The 16,511-nt window shown below is 34.7% G+C and overlaps 1 protein-coding gene across 1 annotated transcript; it reads left to right on the top strand.

The window, feature by feature from the left end:
• The first annotated feature begins 10,789 nt into the window (after positions 1-10,789).
• LOC141652005 (protein NUCLEAR FUSION DEFECTIVE 4-like) lies at positions 10,790-13,160 on the top strand. Its single transcript, XM_074459678.1, has 3 exons — positions 10,790-11,350; positions 11,557-12,229; positions 12,688-13,160. Exons 1-3 carry the CDS (start codon positions 10,853-10,855, stop codon positions 13,158-13,160), a joined length of 1,644 nt encoding a protein of 547 aa, XP_074315779.1. The 5' UTR covers positions 10,790-10,852.
• Positions 13,161-16,511: the final 3,351 nt, after the last annotated feature.

Here is a 16,511-nt window from a genome sequence, read left to right as displayed (position 1 = left end):
ACATACGAATCTTCATACAATCGACCAACGAATATAGACTACATTGACCCTAATTAATCAATTTGGGTAAAAATACCTAAACAATGACAATCCCTATATACTAAAAGAAGGGGGCTGATTTATATCGACGACGTTTTAGTAAATATCGACGACGTTTTTCATAAAAAAGACGATAATGCCCCTTGCACTACTTTCTCTCTCTAAACTAAATTCTCTCAAATTCAACGAAAACTAATTAAATTAAAAAAAAAATCACCAACAACAATTTTAAAAATTGCAAACAACAATTAGCATGACGGATCCGCAATCACCGGTATATAAACAACTTAATCTTTTTAATTAATCTATTCGTTAGTTGAATTACGTTACGTTTTACTAAATTAGAGTAAACATTGCGTGTTTTTATTGCGTATTATACAAACAATGGACTAAAAATGAGACTTAACGATCAACCATGGACGAAAAGTTGAGATTCAAAGTTCAACCATGGGCCGAACAATGAATCCCAACGTTTTGCCCATGGTAAACGTGCATGCCCAACGTTTCCCCATGGTAAACGTTCATCACCATTGTTTTGCCATGGTTGATCAATGAGATTCATTGTTCGTCCATGGTTGATTGTTGGGTATCATTGTTTGGTCATGGTTGAACAATGAATCTCATTGTTTGGCCATGGAGCGATTGTTGAATATCAACTTTCAGTCCATGGTCGGACAATTAACTTGTTTTTTTTTTTTTTTTGGCTTCCGTTTAACCTCTCTAATTCGATAATAAATACTCCCTCCTATTCACCATTTTCTTCCCTATTTCCTTATTCGGATTATTCGGATTTTCTTCCCTATTTCCTTTTTTGGGTTGATTTGTGTGGTCCAAATTAAATTACATGTGGGGTAGTGTGTTTTGTGTGGTCCAAAATCACTTTCTTATTTCTTATGCAAAAAGGAAAGGGGAAGAATATAGTGAATAAGAGGGAGTATGTTTTATAATTATCGGACAATATGTTTCTAACTCATTTTATGATAATTTTTTTTTTTTGGTAAGATATTTTATGATAGTTCTACCAAGAAACCCTTCTAATATTTTCCCGACGTCCTGGCTGTGGTGGTTGCGTGGTGGGACTGGTGGTGGCGTGGCGGTAGCTGGCTAGGTGGTGGTGGTGGTGGAAATTGAGTTTATTTTGGGGGAATTTGAATTAGAGAGAAAAAAGAGTGAGCTGGTGAGATGTGGAGGGCAAAATTGTCTTTTAGAATGAAAACGTCGTCGATATTTACTAAAACGTCGTCGATGTTTACAAATTGGGTAAAAGAATAGGAAAACTTCAAGTTTTCCAGCCTAAAGCACATTTACTATTTTGATAAAATTTCTTATTTAGTTTCCTATTTTGATATAATCCCTTGTTTAAAATTTGTTTCTAAGATTTTTGTGATAAAAAATTCGTTCTTTCTATGCTAAATCGTACCTAAATATATGCTAATAAAGAATTTATAAACAATTTCATTAATTTTGTTTAAAAATATACCCATTTCATGACATTATTACTCATTTTTTTATTTGTTTTATAGTTAATTTTTTTTTCCCTATAAATACCGCACATTCATTGCGCGGGATCTAAACTAGTATTTATATTACCATGAAAAATACTATCAATATACGAACTCTACCTTAATGGATACGAGAGTGGTGAAGCCTACATTCGTTATCGTCTCAGCCAGCCCTAGTGACATTATTACTATCTAACTAGATTGTGGTTGACCTGGCCTGGTCGGAATGAGAACGTTAAGTGATTCGATTAATCGGTTAATCATCCGGACATGCATGTGATGAATAATACGTAGTTGTAGTTGTACTTGTACTTGTTTCACGGTATTATTATTATTATTATTATTATTATTATTATTATTAGCTTATGGATTTCGTTGCGAAATATGCGCAAAAGGTACGGATGTACTTACAAACGCAAAGGTCATCAGGTAAGGGTTTTTTGTCCAAGACCACCTTTAATATAAGGTCATTTGTGAAACACCACCTTTAAAAAAAATTCTGGCATTTTGGTACCTTTAAAAAATAAAAATTGTAAAACACAACCAAACTGCCGGAATTTGACCAAATTGAAAAATATCCGGCGTTGATTTCGTCTTATTAACATTCTCAGGCGTCATTTGTAACAATTTTAAATCAAAACCCAAACTTCCCCAACACCACACTGCTAATCTCCCTTCTTCCATCTTATTTTCTTCATCTCCTTCATCGCACTCTTTCCCTCTTCACTCTAGCTATCATCTCCATCATTCGTCATCTAGCTCCTGCTTTATTAACAAGTCTTCTTAATGAACTTAGATTATGGTTGCTTGCGCATATGTGCTTTCAATACATTTACATTCAAGCAATTTAACACATCCTCAAAGAAATTAAGTGTGAAAAGTCCCACTGGAAAATAAATATATGTGTATTAATTCCGGTCGGAAACTGGGAATGATTAAAGGATATGTGCTTGGTGATTGAGTATATGTGCTTTCCTTTTCCGGTGGAGAGCATATGTGCTTTCAATTGCTTGATTAAGTATTTGTTATAAGATAAAGTTTCAGTTCCCTCTTCATTGTTTCTCATCTCCGTCATTCAGCATATAACTTCTTCCCGTATTTTGCTTCTTTTAATGATGTCTTCAATTGTGTTGGAATACTCGCATCGACATTTGATTATTAATGAGTATGTTAAGTGAAAAGTGAGGCGACAAAAGAGAAGAGAGGAGAGAGGAACAGAAGACAGAAGATAGTGAAGAGGAAATGGAGGGAAAAATTATGGTGGGAATATAAGGGAGAAAATCGAGGGAAATTGTCGGAGTTTTTACAATAATACCCAGTTTCCGGCCATTCAGTGGTGTCTTACAATTTGTTTTTTTTTAAAGGTACCAAAATGCCAGAAAATTTATTAAAGGTGGTGTTTCGCAAAAACCTTTTTTATAAGGTGGTGTTAGACAAAAAACACTAAGTTATAACTAATAACGACAATAACTTGTTCCAAATTGAAATCATTAATAAATTAGGTTTCGGTAAACATTTCCATCATATACTTATCGTGGGGCTCTTAGCCTCTTAGACCAAATCAATTTATAGTTTTATTAAGGTTGTCATTTTCACTTTGGAGGATCATAATTCATAATACATTAATACCGTCAAATTCATGCTTTTTTTCTTTAATTTTTGTGTGGAATGTTGTCCCACAACAAGGTTACGTGGTATAATGGTGACGATAAATAAGTAATGGGAAACAGATCCCTTAATGCTTTTCTTTTTAGGTAAAAATAAGAGTTAGCTCAAGTAATAAGAGCACTTGTACTCACTTGATATTGAAGGTTTAATTCTTACCCGCGACATATTACGCTCAATTATATCCAATAAAAATGATTTTTTTTTTGACGTTTTTATTTCTCAATTTGAGTCTTTTAGTTATAATGCACCATTAAGGCTCCGTTTGGTAAAACTAGCTTAAAAGCTACCTGAAACCTGAAAAGGTAGCTGAAACCTGAAAAGGTAACTGAAAAGGTAGCTGAAAATTACGACCTGAAAAGGTACCTGATTTTTATTAAAACTGTTTGGAAAACTAGCTGAAAAGGTTGATGATATTTAGTCAAATGACGTAAAAGGACATGGCTTATTATTGTTGTGTTATTGTCATTGGCATTATTAGTAATTAGAAGAAAATGTAATTTTTTTCACTATAATTGCACAAGCCTTCAACATGTTTCAAAATGACGGAAACAATAATTAAAATATCACGATAACGTAATAAATAAATATCAAACACTATATCATCAAAAAAATGTATTTTATGGATACGAATTAAGTTTTCTATTAAACCATACATAAAAATTTATATATATACATAAAAGAGAGTTTTTTCGAGCGATTCTAGAGCGTCCACATCATCAAAAATTAATTTAGGAAAGTTTTATAAATAATATTTTCCACATAAAAAATAAAGTGGAGAATCTTTTAATTATTATAATATCTATATTTCCTATTTTATATTCATGAGAAGTTTCTAATTTTTATATAAAAACTAGAGAGTTTTTTCGAGCGATTCTAGAGCGTCCACATCATCAAAAATTAATTTAGGAAAGTTTTATAAATAATATTTTCCACATAAAAAATAAAGTGGAGAATCTTTTAATTATTATAATATCTATATTTCCTATTTTATATTCATGAGAAGTTTCTAATTTTTATATAAAAACTTTGACATTTTATCTGGCAAAAGAATGTCGTTATAAAAATTATGAAAATAATATAATTAGATTCGTGACAAAAAATGCTTTCATTAGAGTATAGAATTCATATGATTTGCACATACGAGTATTAAAGATGGTGTACTTTTTTTAATATGTTATATGCCCACATTGAAAAACAATGTTAGTGTGGTGATTATAATACGTATAAATTATATAATTGTCCCACATCGAAAGATTAACATAAGGTGGGTGATCCTATGATTATAAATAGAAGTCATCATTGGAACCTATATACCAACCAAAAACTTTTTGAGTCTCTTAAGTATTGTTTTGGAGAGCTCTTAAGAGTTTATATCATTATCTTCACAGTATGATATATAAATATTTTTTCTATATTATGTATTATATTCAAGTGATGTTTATAATCTTTATATAAAAACTTATACATCTCATTTGCCAAAAAAAATATTATAAAAAAAACGTGCGAATATTAATAAATAGTACTCCCTCCATTCAAGACCAAATACAACATTTCATTTACACGCTTGCCAAGACACAAATTACAACGTAAATATCTTTAAGTTTACATTATAAAAAATTTAAAGTTTGATATTCTCATTGTACTTTATAGGTGAATCAAATAAGATCCCACATGACCATATTACGATTCTATTCATTCATGAATAGTGTAAAAAAGGAATGTTGTATTTGGTCTTGAATCGAGGGAGTATAGTATTTGCTCATTATTATTAACCTGGGTTAGATGTCGAATTATGTACGAAAAAGATGGTGTATATCTAAGTATGATATTTGTCCACATTGAAAAATATGTTGGTGTGGTGAATATATTACGTATAAATAATAGAGTTGTCCCACATCGAAAGTTTAGCATAAGGTGGGTGATCATATGATTATAAATAGAAGGTATCCTTAGAACCTAAATACCAACCCAAAACCTTCTGAGTCTCTTAAACATTGTCTTGGAGAACTCTTAAGAGTTTATATCATTAACTCCACGATATGATATATATTTTTTATATTATGTCCAAGTAATGTTTATAATTTTTATATAAAAACTTATACATCTCATTTAGCAACAAAGTAACATAATTTTTTTTTTTTTTTGAAAAATTATATAATTAGATTCGTGGTAAATAAATGCTAGCATTAGAATATAGTATCATATTATTTGCACATATTTTAATTACGATAAGAAGTTAAAAAAATGTATTATACGAATATTAATAAATAGTACTCCTATAGTATTTGCTTATTATTATTATTAAACTGGGTTAGATGTCGAATTAGGTGTGAAAAAGATGGTGTATTTCTAAGTATATTGTTTGTCCCACATTGAAAAATAATGTAGGTGTGGTAAATAAACTACATATAAATAGTTAAATTGTCCCACATTAGAAGATTATCATGAGGTGAGGTATCACATAATTATAAATATGAGTCATAACTTAGGGGTATCAACCCAAAATCTTTTGAATCGCTTAAAAATTATCTTAGAGATCGAGTTATTATAAAAGTTTGTATTAACGGCAAACCTTAGTTACAACAATACCATACAAATATTAATCACATAGATATTTATAAAAGCGGTTATATATTACTATATTAGTGATATTATAATGTTTATTTTAAGACAATCGATAATATAATAACTTTATTTAAGACAAAGTCATAATTAAAAAATAAAATGGGTGCTAAATATACATAAATTTGTTTGTGTCATATAATAATAATCTCTGCACTAAAATAGAAAATTTATGAATTATAATACAATCAAGTGTTGCATAAAAAGATCTTGAATCCACAAACAAATCAATAATGAGCTTTTTTACTTTGATAAATAGTAGAATTAAATCTTTTTAACTTTCAAACATAAGTAATTATTATGCCTCGTTACATTTGAGTAACTAAAATACATCATAATTTTTAACTATTAATCAAAATCGCACCAGAAAAAAGAAATATTTTGCATTTGTTTATACATTCTATTGTCCCTCAATTATATCTTAAAAGTCGTGTTAGGCAAAAAAATGTAATTTAAATCATATCATTTGTACATATTTATTTATGACAAAAAATGGAAAAAACGTACAAATATAAATAGATAGTATAATATTTTCTCATTATTAAATCGGGTTGGATATCGAAATAGGTGCAAAAAAGATGGTGTACTTTTTCGTGTGTTATTTGTCCCACATTGAAAAATAATGTAGGTGTAGTAAATATACTACATATAAATAGTTGAATTGTCCCACATTAGAAAATTCACATAAGGTGGGGTGATCTTAAAAATTAATTTAGGAAAGTATTATAAATAATATTTTTTGATGTAAAAAATAAAGTGGAGAATCTTTTAATTATTATAAAATTTATTTCCTATATTATATTCAAGTGATGTTTCTAATTTTTATATAAAAAATTTTACATTTCATTTGGCAAAAAAATATCATTAAGAAAATTATGAAAGAACATAATTTGATTCGTGGTAAAAATGATATCATTAGCGTATAGATTTCATATAATTTGTACATATATAAAATTGTGTATTTCTTAGTATGTTATATGTCCTACATTGAAAAATAATGTAGGATTATATAAAAATAATAGAATTGTCCCACATTGAAAGATTAACATAAGATGTAGTGGTCTTATGATTATAAATATGAGACATCCTTGGAACTTAGGTATCAACCTAACATCTTTTGCGTCTCTTAAATAAGATGTTTTGACTTTTTTTTTTTTTTGAGGTGAAAATGTGTTAAATATAAATTGTCATCTAGTGAAGATCGAACCCATAACCTCTTGGTTTTAGTACCCTTACTATTACCACTATGACACATTCAAGATGTTTTGACTTTTGATCATATCTAAATAAATGATTAGAGATAAGATGTAAATATTAAGACCTTATAACCAATTTTTTTTAACTAAGTTAATTACCCCGTTGCAACGCACGGGCATTCAAACTAGTAGTTAATTAAATTGCACCCTGAATTGATATTATCACGGACGCTTTTCATTTTCGTAGAAACTATTTAATTGGTTTTATTTGAGATCGTAATATAAAAAATAATAATAATGGAGTAATATATAAAAAGTTGAAGGGTAAAAAAGGGAAGCAAAATATAATCAGGTATCTGAAATCCCAAATGCTACCCTAGGTAGCATTTCATTTAAGGTACCTTTTTTGCTATAAAATGCTACTTGCCAAACGCGTTCAAGAAAATAAACTACCTGAAATTTTTGTCAAAAAAGCTACTTCGATGAAAAAAGGTACCTGAAATGCGCTACCAAACAGAGCCTAAGTTTCTTATAAAAAGATCTTTTATTTGACTATACATTGACACTTATAATAGTCTATTCTAAAAGATACCGACTATATATAAATAAATTACGGCCAGGTTCATTCGTGTAAAAACATGAATTCGCCAGTTTATGTGGTTTACACGAATCAACCACAACAAGTTCGTGTAGACAACATGAACTAACTTAGGTCATTCGTGTGCTTTACATAAACTAGTCGGTGGTTGGTTCGTGTAAACCACATGAATCGATCAAGTCCAGTTCGTTTTTTTACTTACACAAATGGACTAGGTCCAATTTTTTCCACTGCGTTCGTCTGGTTAAGATAAGCTAATTGAATAATTGTCGTTGCAAACGGACATCCGAGTACAAAGTTATGTTCATTTACAGTTTTTTAGTTTTTAATTGTCATTTTTTGTACCTAATTTATTCGTTCTTGTTATTAATTTTTTTTTTTTTGTTATTAGTTATCGTTTAATAATATATGTAAAAAATTAACTGTTAACCAAACACACAAAATAAAGAAAATGGCAACGGAAAACTTTATGAAAACGTTGGGTGTGATTAGTAAAACTAGTTGCGTGATATAACAACTCCCTTTTCGAGTCGGGTGGTTCTAGGTAAGTCATTTCGGTATGGGTTTACTATGGGTCAACGGGATTAAGTTCGTGTCGGGCTGGATCAATTCGAGTTTTATTCAGGCTCTACAATTCAGGTTAATTTCGGACCATGGATTAGTCGTTTTGGTTCAAAATCATACAGATCGTGTTGGTTTTACCCGGTCCAACTTTGGCCATACACTTGGAAAAATATTGGGCTATTTACCTAGCCAAGAATATGGGCCTTGGCTAACGCCGCATACTGTTGTCCATGGATCACGTCCTTGGAGCAATGCTCTTCAAGGATCTAAACTAGAGCTGGCAAGTTTGACCCGACCCGAGTGACCCGACCCAAACCCGACCAAACCCAACCCGACCCGAAAATACTGTGACCCGAAACCAACCCGACCCGACCCGATAATGACCCGTAACCCGACATGACCCGATTATCAGTGACCCGAACCCGACCCAGACCCGACCCGATATTGACTCGACCCGATACTGACCCGATTAAATTGATGACCCGATAATTATTAAGCTTACTTTTGATCAAAATGTAAGTGATTTTGTGTTTAGATTGAGATGTTTGACTTAGTAATCTCCCTTAAACTAAAAGAATAAGAGATTTTCAAGTTTTCCCGCCTAAATGAGTTGCTCTATATTGGGCTTTGGGCTTCATTATGTCCTATCTTTGACTAGGCCGTATTGATTTATTTCATATAATAAATAATTCTATGACATTTAAAAAGGGGATAATATTTTTTCAACTTGCATTCCCCTTTATTAAACTATTATCTTTTAGTTAAGATATAATCTTTAATCATTATAATTTTTTTAATTAAATTATAATCTTTTAATTCAAAAATAAAACAAAACTGGTATAAATCTAAAATTCGTATATGAAAAACCGAAAAATTTGATATTATTAGTTTCGCATATTTTTTTTTACCAAGTACGAGTATTTAATTCGTATAAAAAAATTATGGACTTATATTATTAATTTCTTGACAAAAAAAAACTTTAAAATTATTTGAGAAAATTTATAAATGTTAATTATTAGTTTTGTTATGAAAAATTTCATTAAAATATACATTTCATGAACTTACTTAATTCTTTTAATTAATTTTCCATTTCAATTTTTTATCCTTATATTAAAATATGAAAAATTAATAATACGTCAATTTTAAATCTTAAATAATACATCATAAAGTAAAAGATCTATAAATACCGCGCATGTATGCGCGGGATCCATACTAGTGAATTAATTAAACCAAATAATAGCTTAAAAAATAAATTTATTGGTAAAAAATTATAGTAATGCGATTAAGTTACAGGACCCGATAATGACCCGACCCGACACACCATTTGACCCGAAATGACCCGACCCGATAACGACCCGACCCGACCCGAAAGGGTATGCTGACCCGATATGACCCGAACCCGATATGACCCGACCCGACCCGACCCAAACCCGACCCGACTGACCCGATTGCCACCTCTAAACTGTCTCCATTGTTTGACGAGGTTAAGAAAGAAAAATGATTAAATTGTTGTTCTACGGGAGTAAATGAAAGGAATTAGAGAGAAAAGGAAAAGATGATCCATACTCTTTAGGTAGAACCAGAATTTCCGGATTCGCTAGGTTATGTTATGGATTGCGAATTGTTAAGAGCGAAATTTATCATGTCCCTTACTAAAAATACATATAACACATTCATTTTATTAACAGACGATTTGCGGGTATAAAATTGCGATCTTTTTCATCCGGCGCAACTTTTTTGCTGATATTTTCGATGTTTTTAATTAGTACCAATTCTATAATGTTAGTACCTATTTATTATCTCGCTGTCTTTCATATTTAGTACCTTGTTTCGCATTGTTTTTATAATGACATGCGAAGAACTTGTTTTGCTGCCTGTGCAGAAGCTCCCAAATCCGACAAACCCGACTCAATCAGGAACCAGCTGATAAACCAGTGTGACAAATCAAGAAAATGTATGATGATCATTCACTGCACAACTGGAAGAATAAGTGCCATAAACCAGCTGAACTAATGAAAATTTTTCAGAATGCTGATTTCTGTTTGCGCTCTGCAGCCTTCAGGTATTTCTAACAGTAGAAGATCGTCATTCGACTCGATACTTGCAGGTTACATTCCTGATTTCCTGTTTTCTTTCAACCAGGTTCAACGTACATCCAAATATCCAATACCCCTGACATTTCCCGCGGGAATTCATTAACTACTCGATTTTATCTCTATATATTTGTGTAATTTTCATATTTATAGTCGAAGTTGTGACACATTGATCTTAAAAAGTCAAATGAGAAAATTGGATGTGCGATAACAAATTATGAGTTATGACTGATTCCTCAAGGCAAAATAAATTAGAGTTATCAAGCCCTGACTACGCAACTGAAATAGTCATAGACTAATAGCGCGAGTTAGCGCGGTGGGACTTGACAGTAAACAACCCGTGTTTCGACACAAATTTATTCTATTTTCTATATGTTTGGAAATGCAAGGTGTTAAACAAAAGTAATAAAGTGTTTATCATGGACCCTCTTATTAATTAAAGTACTGTATTAAGTATTGGATTAGCTTATCAACCATTTTTAATAATACAGGAGAAGGTCCAACTGACATCAACAACCGAAAAATATGATATGATTAACGCGAAAAAAGCATATCAATAATTACCTGTTAATGGACCAATATGCCATGGATAGCTCAATCAACATCATCAGCAGCGAAAGCAGATGGGTCGCGACTGTGGCAAGTATATGGATACAAGCGATGACAGGTTGGTCCTATACCTTTAGTATATACTCGGCCGCTATAAAGTCGTCTCAGTCGTATGATCAGTCAACCCTTGACACTATTTCTGTGTTTAAAGACCTCGGTGCCAATTTTGGTGTGCTTTCTGGTCTCCTGTACTCAGCTGTCTCCTCTGTTCGCAACCAGCGTGGTGGGTGCTGTGGTAGTCCGTGGGTGGTTCTTGTGTTGGGTTCGGCTCAGTGTTTTTTGGGGTACTTTCTGTTGTGGTTGTCTGTGGTTGGGGTGATTGATAAACCGCGTGTTGGTTTCATGTGTGTTTTCATGTTGGTTGCTGCTCATTCTCAGACGTTTTTTAATACCGCGAATGTTGTCACTGCTGTTCAGAATTTTCCTGAGTACAGTGGTACTATTGTTGGAATTATGAAGGTATTTTTTCTTATTTGCTGATTTTTTTTTTTATGACGATGGGATTGAATCCCCCGGGCCCATGCATTCCCGCACCACCACATGGACCATGTAATCCACCCCCTTCGGGGCTGCAGTGGCCAAGTGAACATCGCCCCCAACTGGTAGTCGAACCCGTGACCTCTCAACTCCTGCATTTTGTTAATTTTGGACGTTGTTGTTCTCAGGGTTTCAGTGGACTTAGCGGAGCAATGTTGATCCAAGTTCATCAAGCCTTTTTCAAAGGCAATCCAACCACATTCATCCTTATGCTCGCGTTGTTGCCAAGCACGCTAACCCTCTCCCTAATGTGTTTGGTGAGAATCTCCCCTCAAAGCAGAGCTAATGACGAAAAGAAATACCTCAACGGTTTCTCCATAATCGCGCTGTTCCTAGCTGCATATATGATGATCATCATCATATTCGAAAACATTTTCAATTTCCCAACTTGGGGGCGGTTTTTTGCACTTGTGGGCATGTTAATGCTACTTTCATTACCTCTAAAAATTGCTGTAGAAGCTATCAGCAACGACATAATAACCGGCACATTACATACAGAAGAAAGTGCATTTGTACTACACAGTTCTAACTCAATTGCTCCTATAAAATTTATGGTTCATGAGGAATATCAAGAGCTTCCTGGTTCTTCAATTGATAGGGAAAGCGTGAACGTTGTAGAGGCCATGAAAAGACTTGACTTCTGGCTATTGTTTGCAGCTATGTCCTGTGGAATGGGTTCAGGGCTTGCGACGATAAATAACATGAACCAGATAGGTCAGTCCTTTGGATTTAACATTGTGCAGATCAATACACTGGTTTCATTATGGTCCATATGGAATTTCCTCGGCCGATTTGGAGCAGGTTTGTGTTCCTTTTCAATTGAGTTCTAGGCTCGTTATTCTCAGCAGATTATAATTAGCAGAAGCAGATTACATGTTTGACTAGTATATTACGATTAACAGATTTAGTAAAAGTGTTTGGTAATTAGCGGGTTTAGGTTAATAGATTGTTGTATACATGTGTAAATTATAGCCGGATTCATTTTTTACAATCTACTAAAGTGAATATGCTGGGAGGAGCAGCATATTGGAAAAAAAGTAGATTAGAGCTGAATCTACTGTTTTAATATGCCATTTATCAAACACGTAATTTAGTAGATTGTTGAGTCAAACATGCTAAAAGCCTTTAATATGCTGCAATTTCATCAATCTACTGTTTACCAAACACCTTCTGAATAAAACGTAGTAACTCGTTATATGTAATTTTCATTTTGAGTCATTTCAGGTCGTATTAGTTAATGTTGGTTTAATTTGGAGCAGGTTACATATCAGATGTCTTACTGCACCAAAAAGAGTGGCCTAGGCCAATAATGATAGCGATCACGCTGGCCATTATGGCAGGAGGACATCTCACCATCGCGACTGGATTGTCAGGAAGCTTGTACATCGGAACAGTAGTTGTTGGCATTTGCTATGGAGCACAATGGAGTATGATGCCTACTGTTACCTCAGAGGTTTTCGGGGTTACACATATGGGGACCATTTTCAACACCATCGCCATTGCGTGTCCTGTAGGCACTTACATTTTATCGGTATGGGTTGTTGGGCGGCTATACGATGAAAAAGCAGAGGAAACCGAGTCTTGTTTAGGAGTTCATTGTTTCCGAGTATCCTTCTTTATCTTAGCATTTGTCAGTTTTCTTGGGTTTCTTTTTGCCTTGAGTTTGTACTTCCGAACAAGGGTGTTTTATAGGTCAGTTGTGATGAGAAGATTGCAACATTCTCTAGAGTAAACTATAAAGTAAGGACCTCAAATATGAAGGAGGAAAGCAATAAGGACTTCAACTATTTTTGCGTAGCTATAAGGACCTAATTTGTATTTCCGTCAAATATTCTGTTATCTTCTCTTCTTTTTTGTTTGAAACTGTTAAAGAGCATAAACAATTAACAAGAAGTTAATATGGAGTATTTTAACGCGTACGAAAAATAAAAAATAAAAAATAAATCCTCTCTAGGTCTAGAGAGTTCCTCTCTTCTGAGAGTTTCCTTAGTATTAAGGTTTCTTCCCTTTCATGGCTGCCAAACCTTATCTCCTCCCCTCCACTACCCCCTCCACTTTCTTCTCCATCTGCCTAACTTCCCTTCCTGTTTTTGATCTGCCTTGCATGCAACCTCCTTTTATTTTGCGTGTCAACCCCTCAATCCTTCTTCTTGCATGAAACACCGCCTAACATCTACCTCTTCCCCTTTTTAAGCGCCTGTTTGTCTTTCTTTCTCAGTTCATATAATCCTTCCTTCCTTCTTATCTATATTTATATATAAAAAAAAAAAAAAAAGAACCAAACAACATACAGACCCTTATTACTATAATACTTTAAAACCCTAATACATCATATATATACATATGGCTTCATCATCCATGCCAGCTCCATGTCGCGCTGGTGTTAGTATCAAATTACCACCCCACTTATGCATCGATTTCACTGGAATCGATTTCAAAACTGTTCTGTTGGCAAGATTCATTGATCAGCGCTACCTGGATACTGACAGAATCTTTGAAGTCATTGATCTTCATTGGAAGCTTAATGGTGTTGTTTCCATCCGCTCAATGGAACCTTACTACCTGTTCTCTTTCTCCTCGCCGGAAGATTACTCTTACTTGAGCGTGCGACGATCATCAATATAGATGGAAGTCTGCTTGTTTTCAGACAAATTGCACCTACTTCATTTCCGGATAACATGCTCTTTCATGTTGTCCCGATTTGGATTAGGGTTTTGCACCTTCCTTTCCACCTTATGCACTCTTCTGTGGCTTCTTACCTCCTCTCCCATGTGGGAGATATTTCTGAAGAAGAAAGCATTACTACTTTGATGCCCACAAGGAATTTTGTTAGGGTTAAGGTCTGGATTGACTTATCCAAACCTCTTATCCCTGGATGCTTCTTGGCTCTTAATGATCGTCAGCATCAATGGATTGCGTTCTCATACGAAGGGGTTTTCCGCTTTTGCAAAACTTGTGGGGAAGTTGGTCATCGGGTTTCTTTTTGCCCTTCAGGCAAGGTGGAAGGAGCTAGGCGCATCCGCGCTCGTATGGACGAGCTCAGTAACCGTGGTTTGCTGGTGTTGCACGGACCTCCGGGTTCCCGCTTTTATTCGCCTGAAATTTTGGGCCTTCCTTCGCGTTTGAAATATCTCAATACAGAGATTAATATTGCATCACCTGACAATTCTGTTCGTATGGATTCCGGTGGAGCTTCCCCTGTATTTTCTTTCTCATCATCACCCTCGGATGATGATGCTGATGACGGGGACGCACCTATTTCTAAACCTCCTCCTGGTTTTGAGGTTCATGAGGACCTCTCAAGGGAAGTGCTTCTGGAAACGCACCCGTTGGTTAGATCTTCTTTTCGTGATCAGGAAGCGCCTCCTCAGCCACCGTCTCACGCCGAATCAAGCCGCCGTCGTGCGTCACCTGCTTTTAGGGTCTCCGCACCTGAGGAAGACCTTGATGAGCCTTTATCGTTGGGCCTGGCTGAACCTTTGACTCCTTCTCAGCCCATTGATGTTGGTTTTCTTTTTCGTGACTCACAGGGTGGTTTTGGGCCTGCTGGCACTGGGCTTCCTTTGGACCCAGTTGATACAGCGGGCAAGAAAATAAAGTTTGTTTATAAAAGAAAGGTACCCAGCTCTTTAAATTTCTTTAGTAGGCCCAAGTTTAAGAAGTTTGGTAAGTCCAATTTTATGGACCTCTCTTTTGCTGAGGCTTCGCCTCTTTCCTTACCCACTGACCGTCTTCTCCATTTTTTGGGCCTGTTTGGTTTTAATTACAGTTGGCCTAAGTCGCCTACTATTTTTAGCAAAAAAAGAGTTTTTCCTTTGGACTTTTCGCTTTTGGAAGGCAGTCCATCCAAGCGCTGTAAACTCTCTTCTTTCTTTACCTGTGATTTTTATCCGCAACTACTGACTTCTTTTTCATCTGTGTCCTGTTTCAGCGTTGAAGACGAAGCTTCTGTCATAGGTCTGGTGGTGGACCTTAATTCACCACCAGGGAAATCATGAATATCTTTTGTTGGAATTGTAGGGGATTTGGCGAGACGGATGATCCTACAATTCCGTATATACGTCACTGCATCCATAAATATCATCCGTCTATTTTGTTTTTACAAGAAACCCATACTTCTGTTGGGACTGCGGCTTTGCGAACTTCTTTTCAAGACCTACCTAATTTTTGTGGTGTCGATTCTCTAGGTCGTAGTGGTGGTCTTCTTCTTCGTTGGGCTGACTCTGTAAATATTAGTGTCTTATGTAGTGACCCCCACTTTATCTTTTGTAATCTCTCAGTTGAAGTTAGCCCTTCTGTGATGCAAAATATGTATTGTATGTTTATATATGGGGAACCTGTGTTTATGTATCGATCATCTTTATGGGACAAAATTTCTGATGTAATTTTAGGTTACTCACCTTTTGTTATTATTGGGGATTTTAATCAGGTTGAATTACACTCCGACAAGCTTGGTGGATCAAATTTGATCCGTGGTCAGGATGTTTTTACAAATTGGAAGCTACATAACAATCTCATTGACGTTCCGTTTTTTGGCCCTCGTTTCACCTGGTCGAATAGCCAACATCATTCCGACTGCATCATGGAGCGTCTTGATCGTGCTTATGCCACCGCTGATTGGTTTAATCTCTTTCCTTTCGCATCAATTACTCATCTGCAAATCCTTGTCTCGGACCACGCACCAATAATTTTACGTCTCTCTCGGCCTGCTCATTCCAAACGCCCTTATCGTCTGGATAATTGGTGCCTTCCTCTGCCTGAGGTTGCTGACTTGGTTACAGTGGCTTGGGCTACTCCTGTGCGAGGCTCAACTATGTTCATGGTATCTAGGAAATTGGCTGCTGTTAGGTTTGCTCTTCTCAAATGGGTTGTTAAGCACCGTGTTTCACATGGCATTAACTGGTCCTCTGTTGAAAATGATTTAGACCAGTCAGCCACTTCGATTTCTGACACCCTTTCTGCTGATGCTTTTCAATCTCTTCGTGCTGACCATCTACAACTTATTCACAAAATGCATAGTTACTGGTGCCAGCGTGCGAAGCTTCGAAAAGAAATCATGGACGGTCTCCCATCTCGTTTCTTA

This window comes from Silene latifolia, chromosome 4 (assembly GCF_048544455.1).
Source record: "Silene latifolia isolate original U9 population chromosome 4, ASM4854445v1, whole genome shotgun sequence".
NCBI classification, from domain to species: Eukaryota; Viridiplantae; Streptophyta; class Magnoliopsida; order Caryophyllales; family Caryophyllaceae; genus Silene; species Silene latifolia.
Note: the sequence above shows the minus strand (reverse complement) of the source record. Positions and strands in the feature narration are given on the sequence as shown.

What these genes read in the sequence shown, in the direction of transcription:
- LOC141652005 (XM_074459678.1), top strand. Translation starts at nt 10,853, where the DNA reads ATGGACCAATATGCCATGGATAGCTCAATCAACATCATCAGCAGCGAA. An exon ending in CTATTGTTGGAATTATGAAG is followed by an intron (nt 11,351 to 11,556) that starts GTATTTTTTCTT and finishes TGTTGTTCTCAG; the next exon opens with GGTTTCAGTGGACTTAGCGG. An exon ending in CCTCGGCCGATTTGGAGCAG is followed by an intron (nt 12,230 to 12,687) that starts GTTTGTGTTCCT and finishes AATTTGGAGCAG; the next exon opens with GTTACATATCAGATGTCTTA.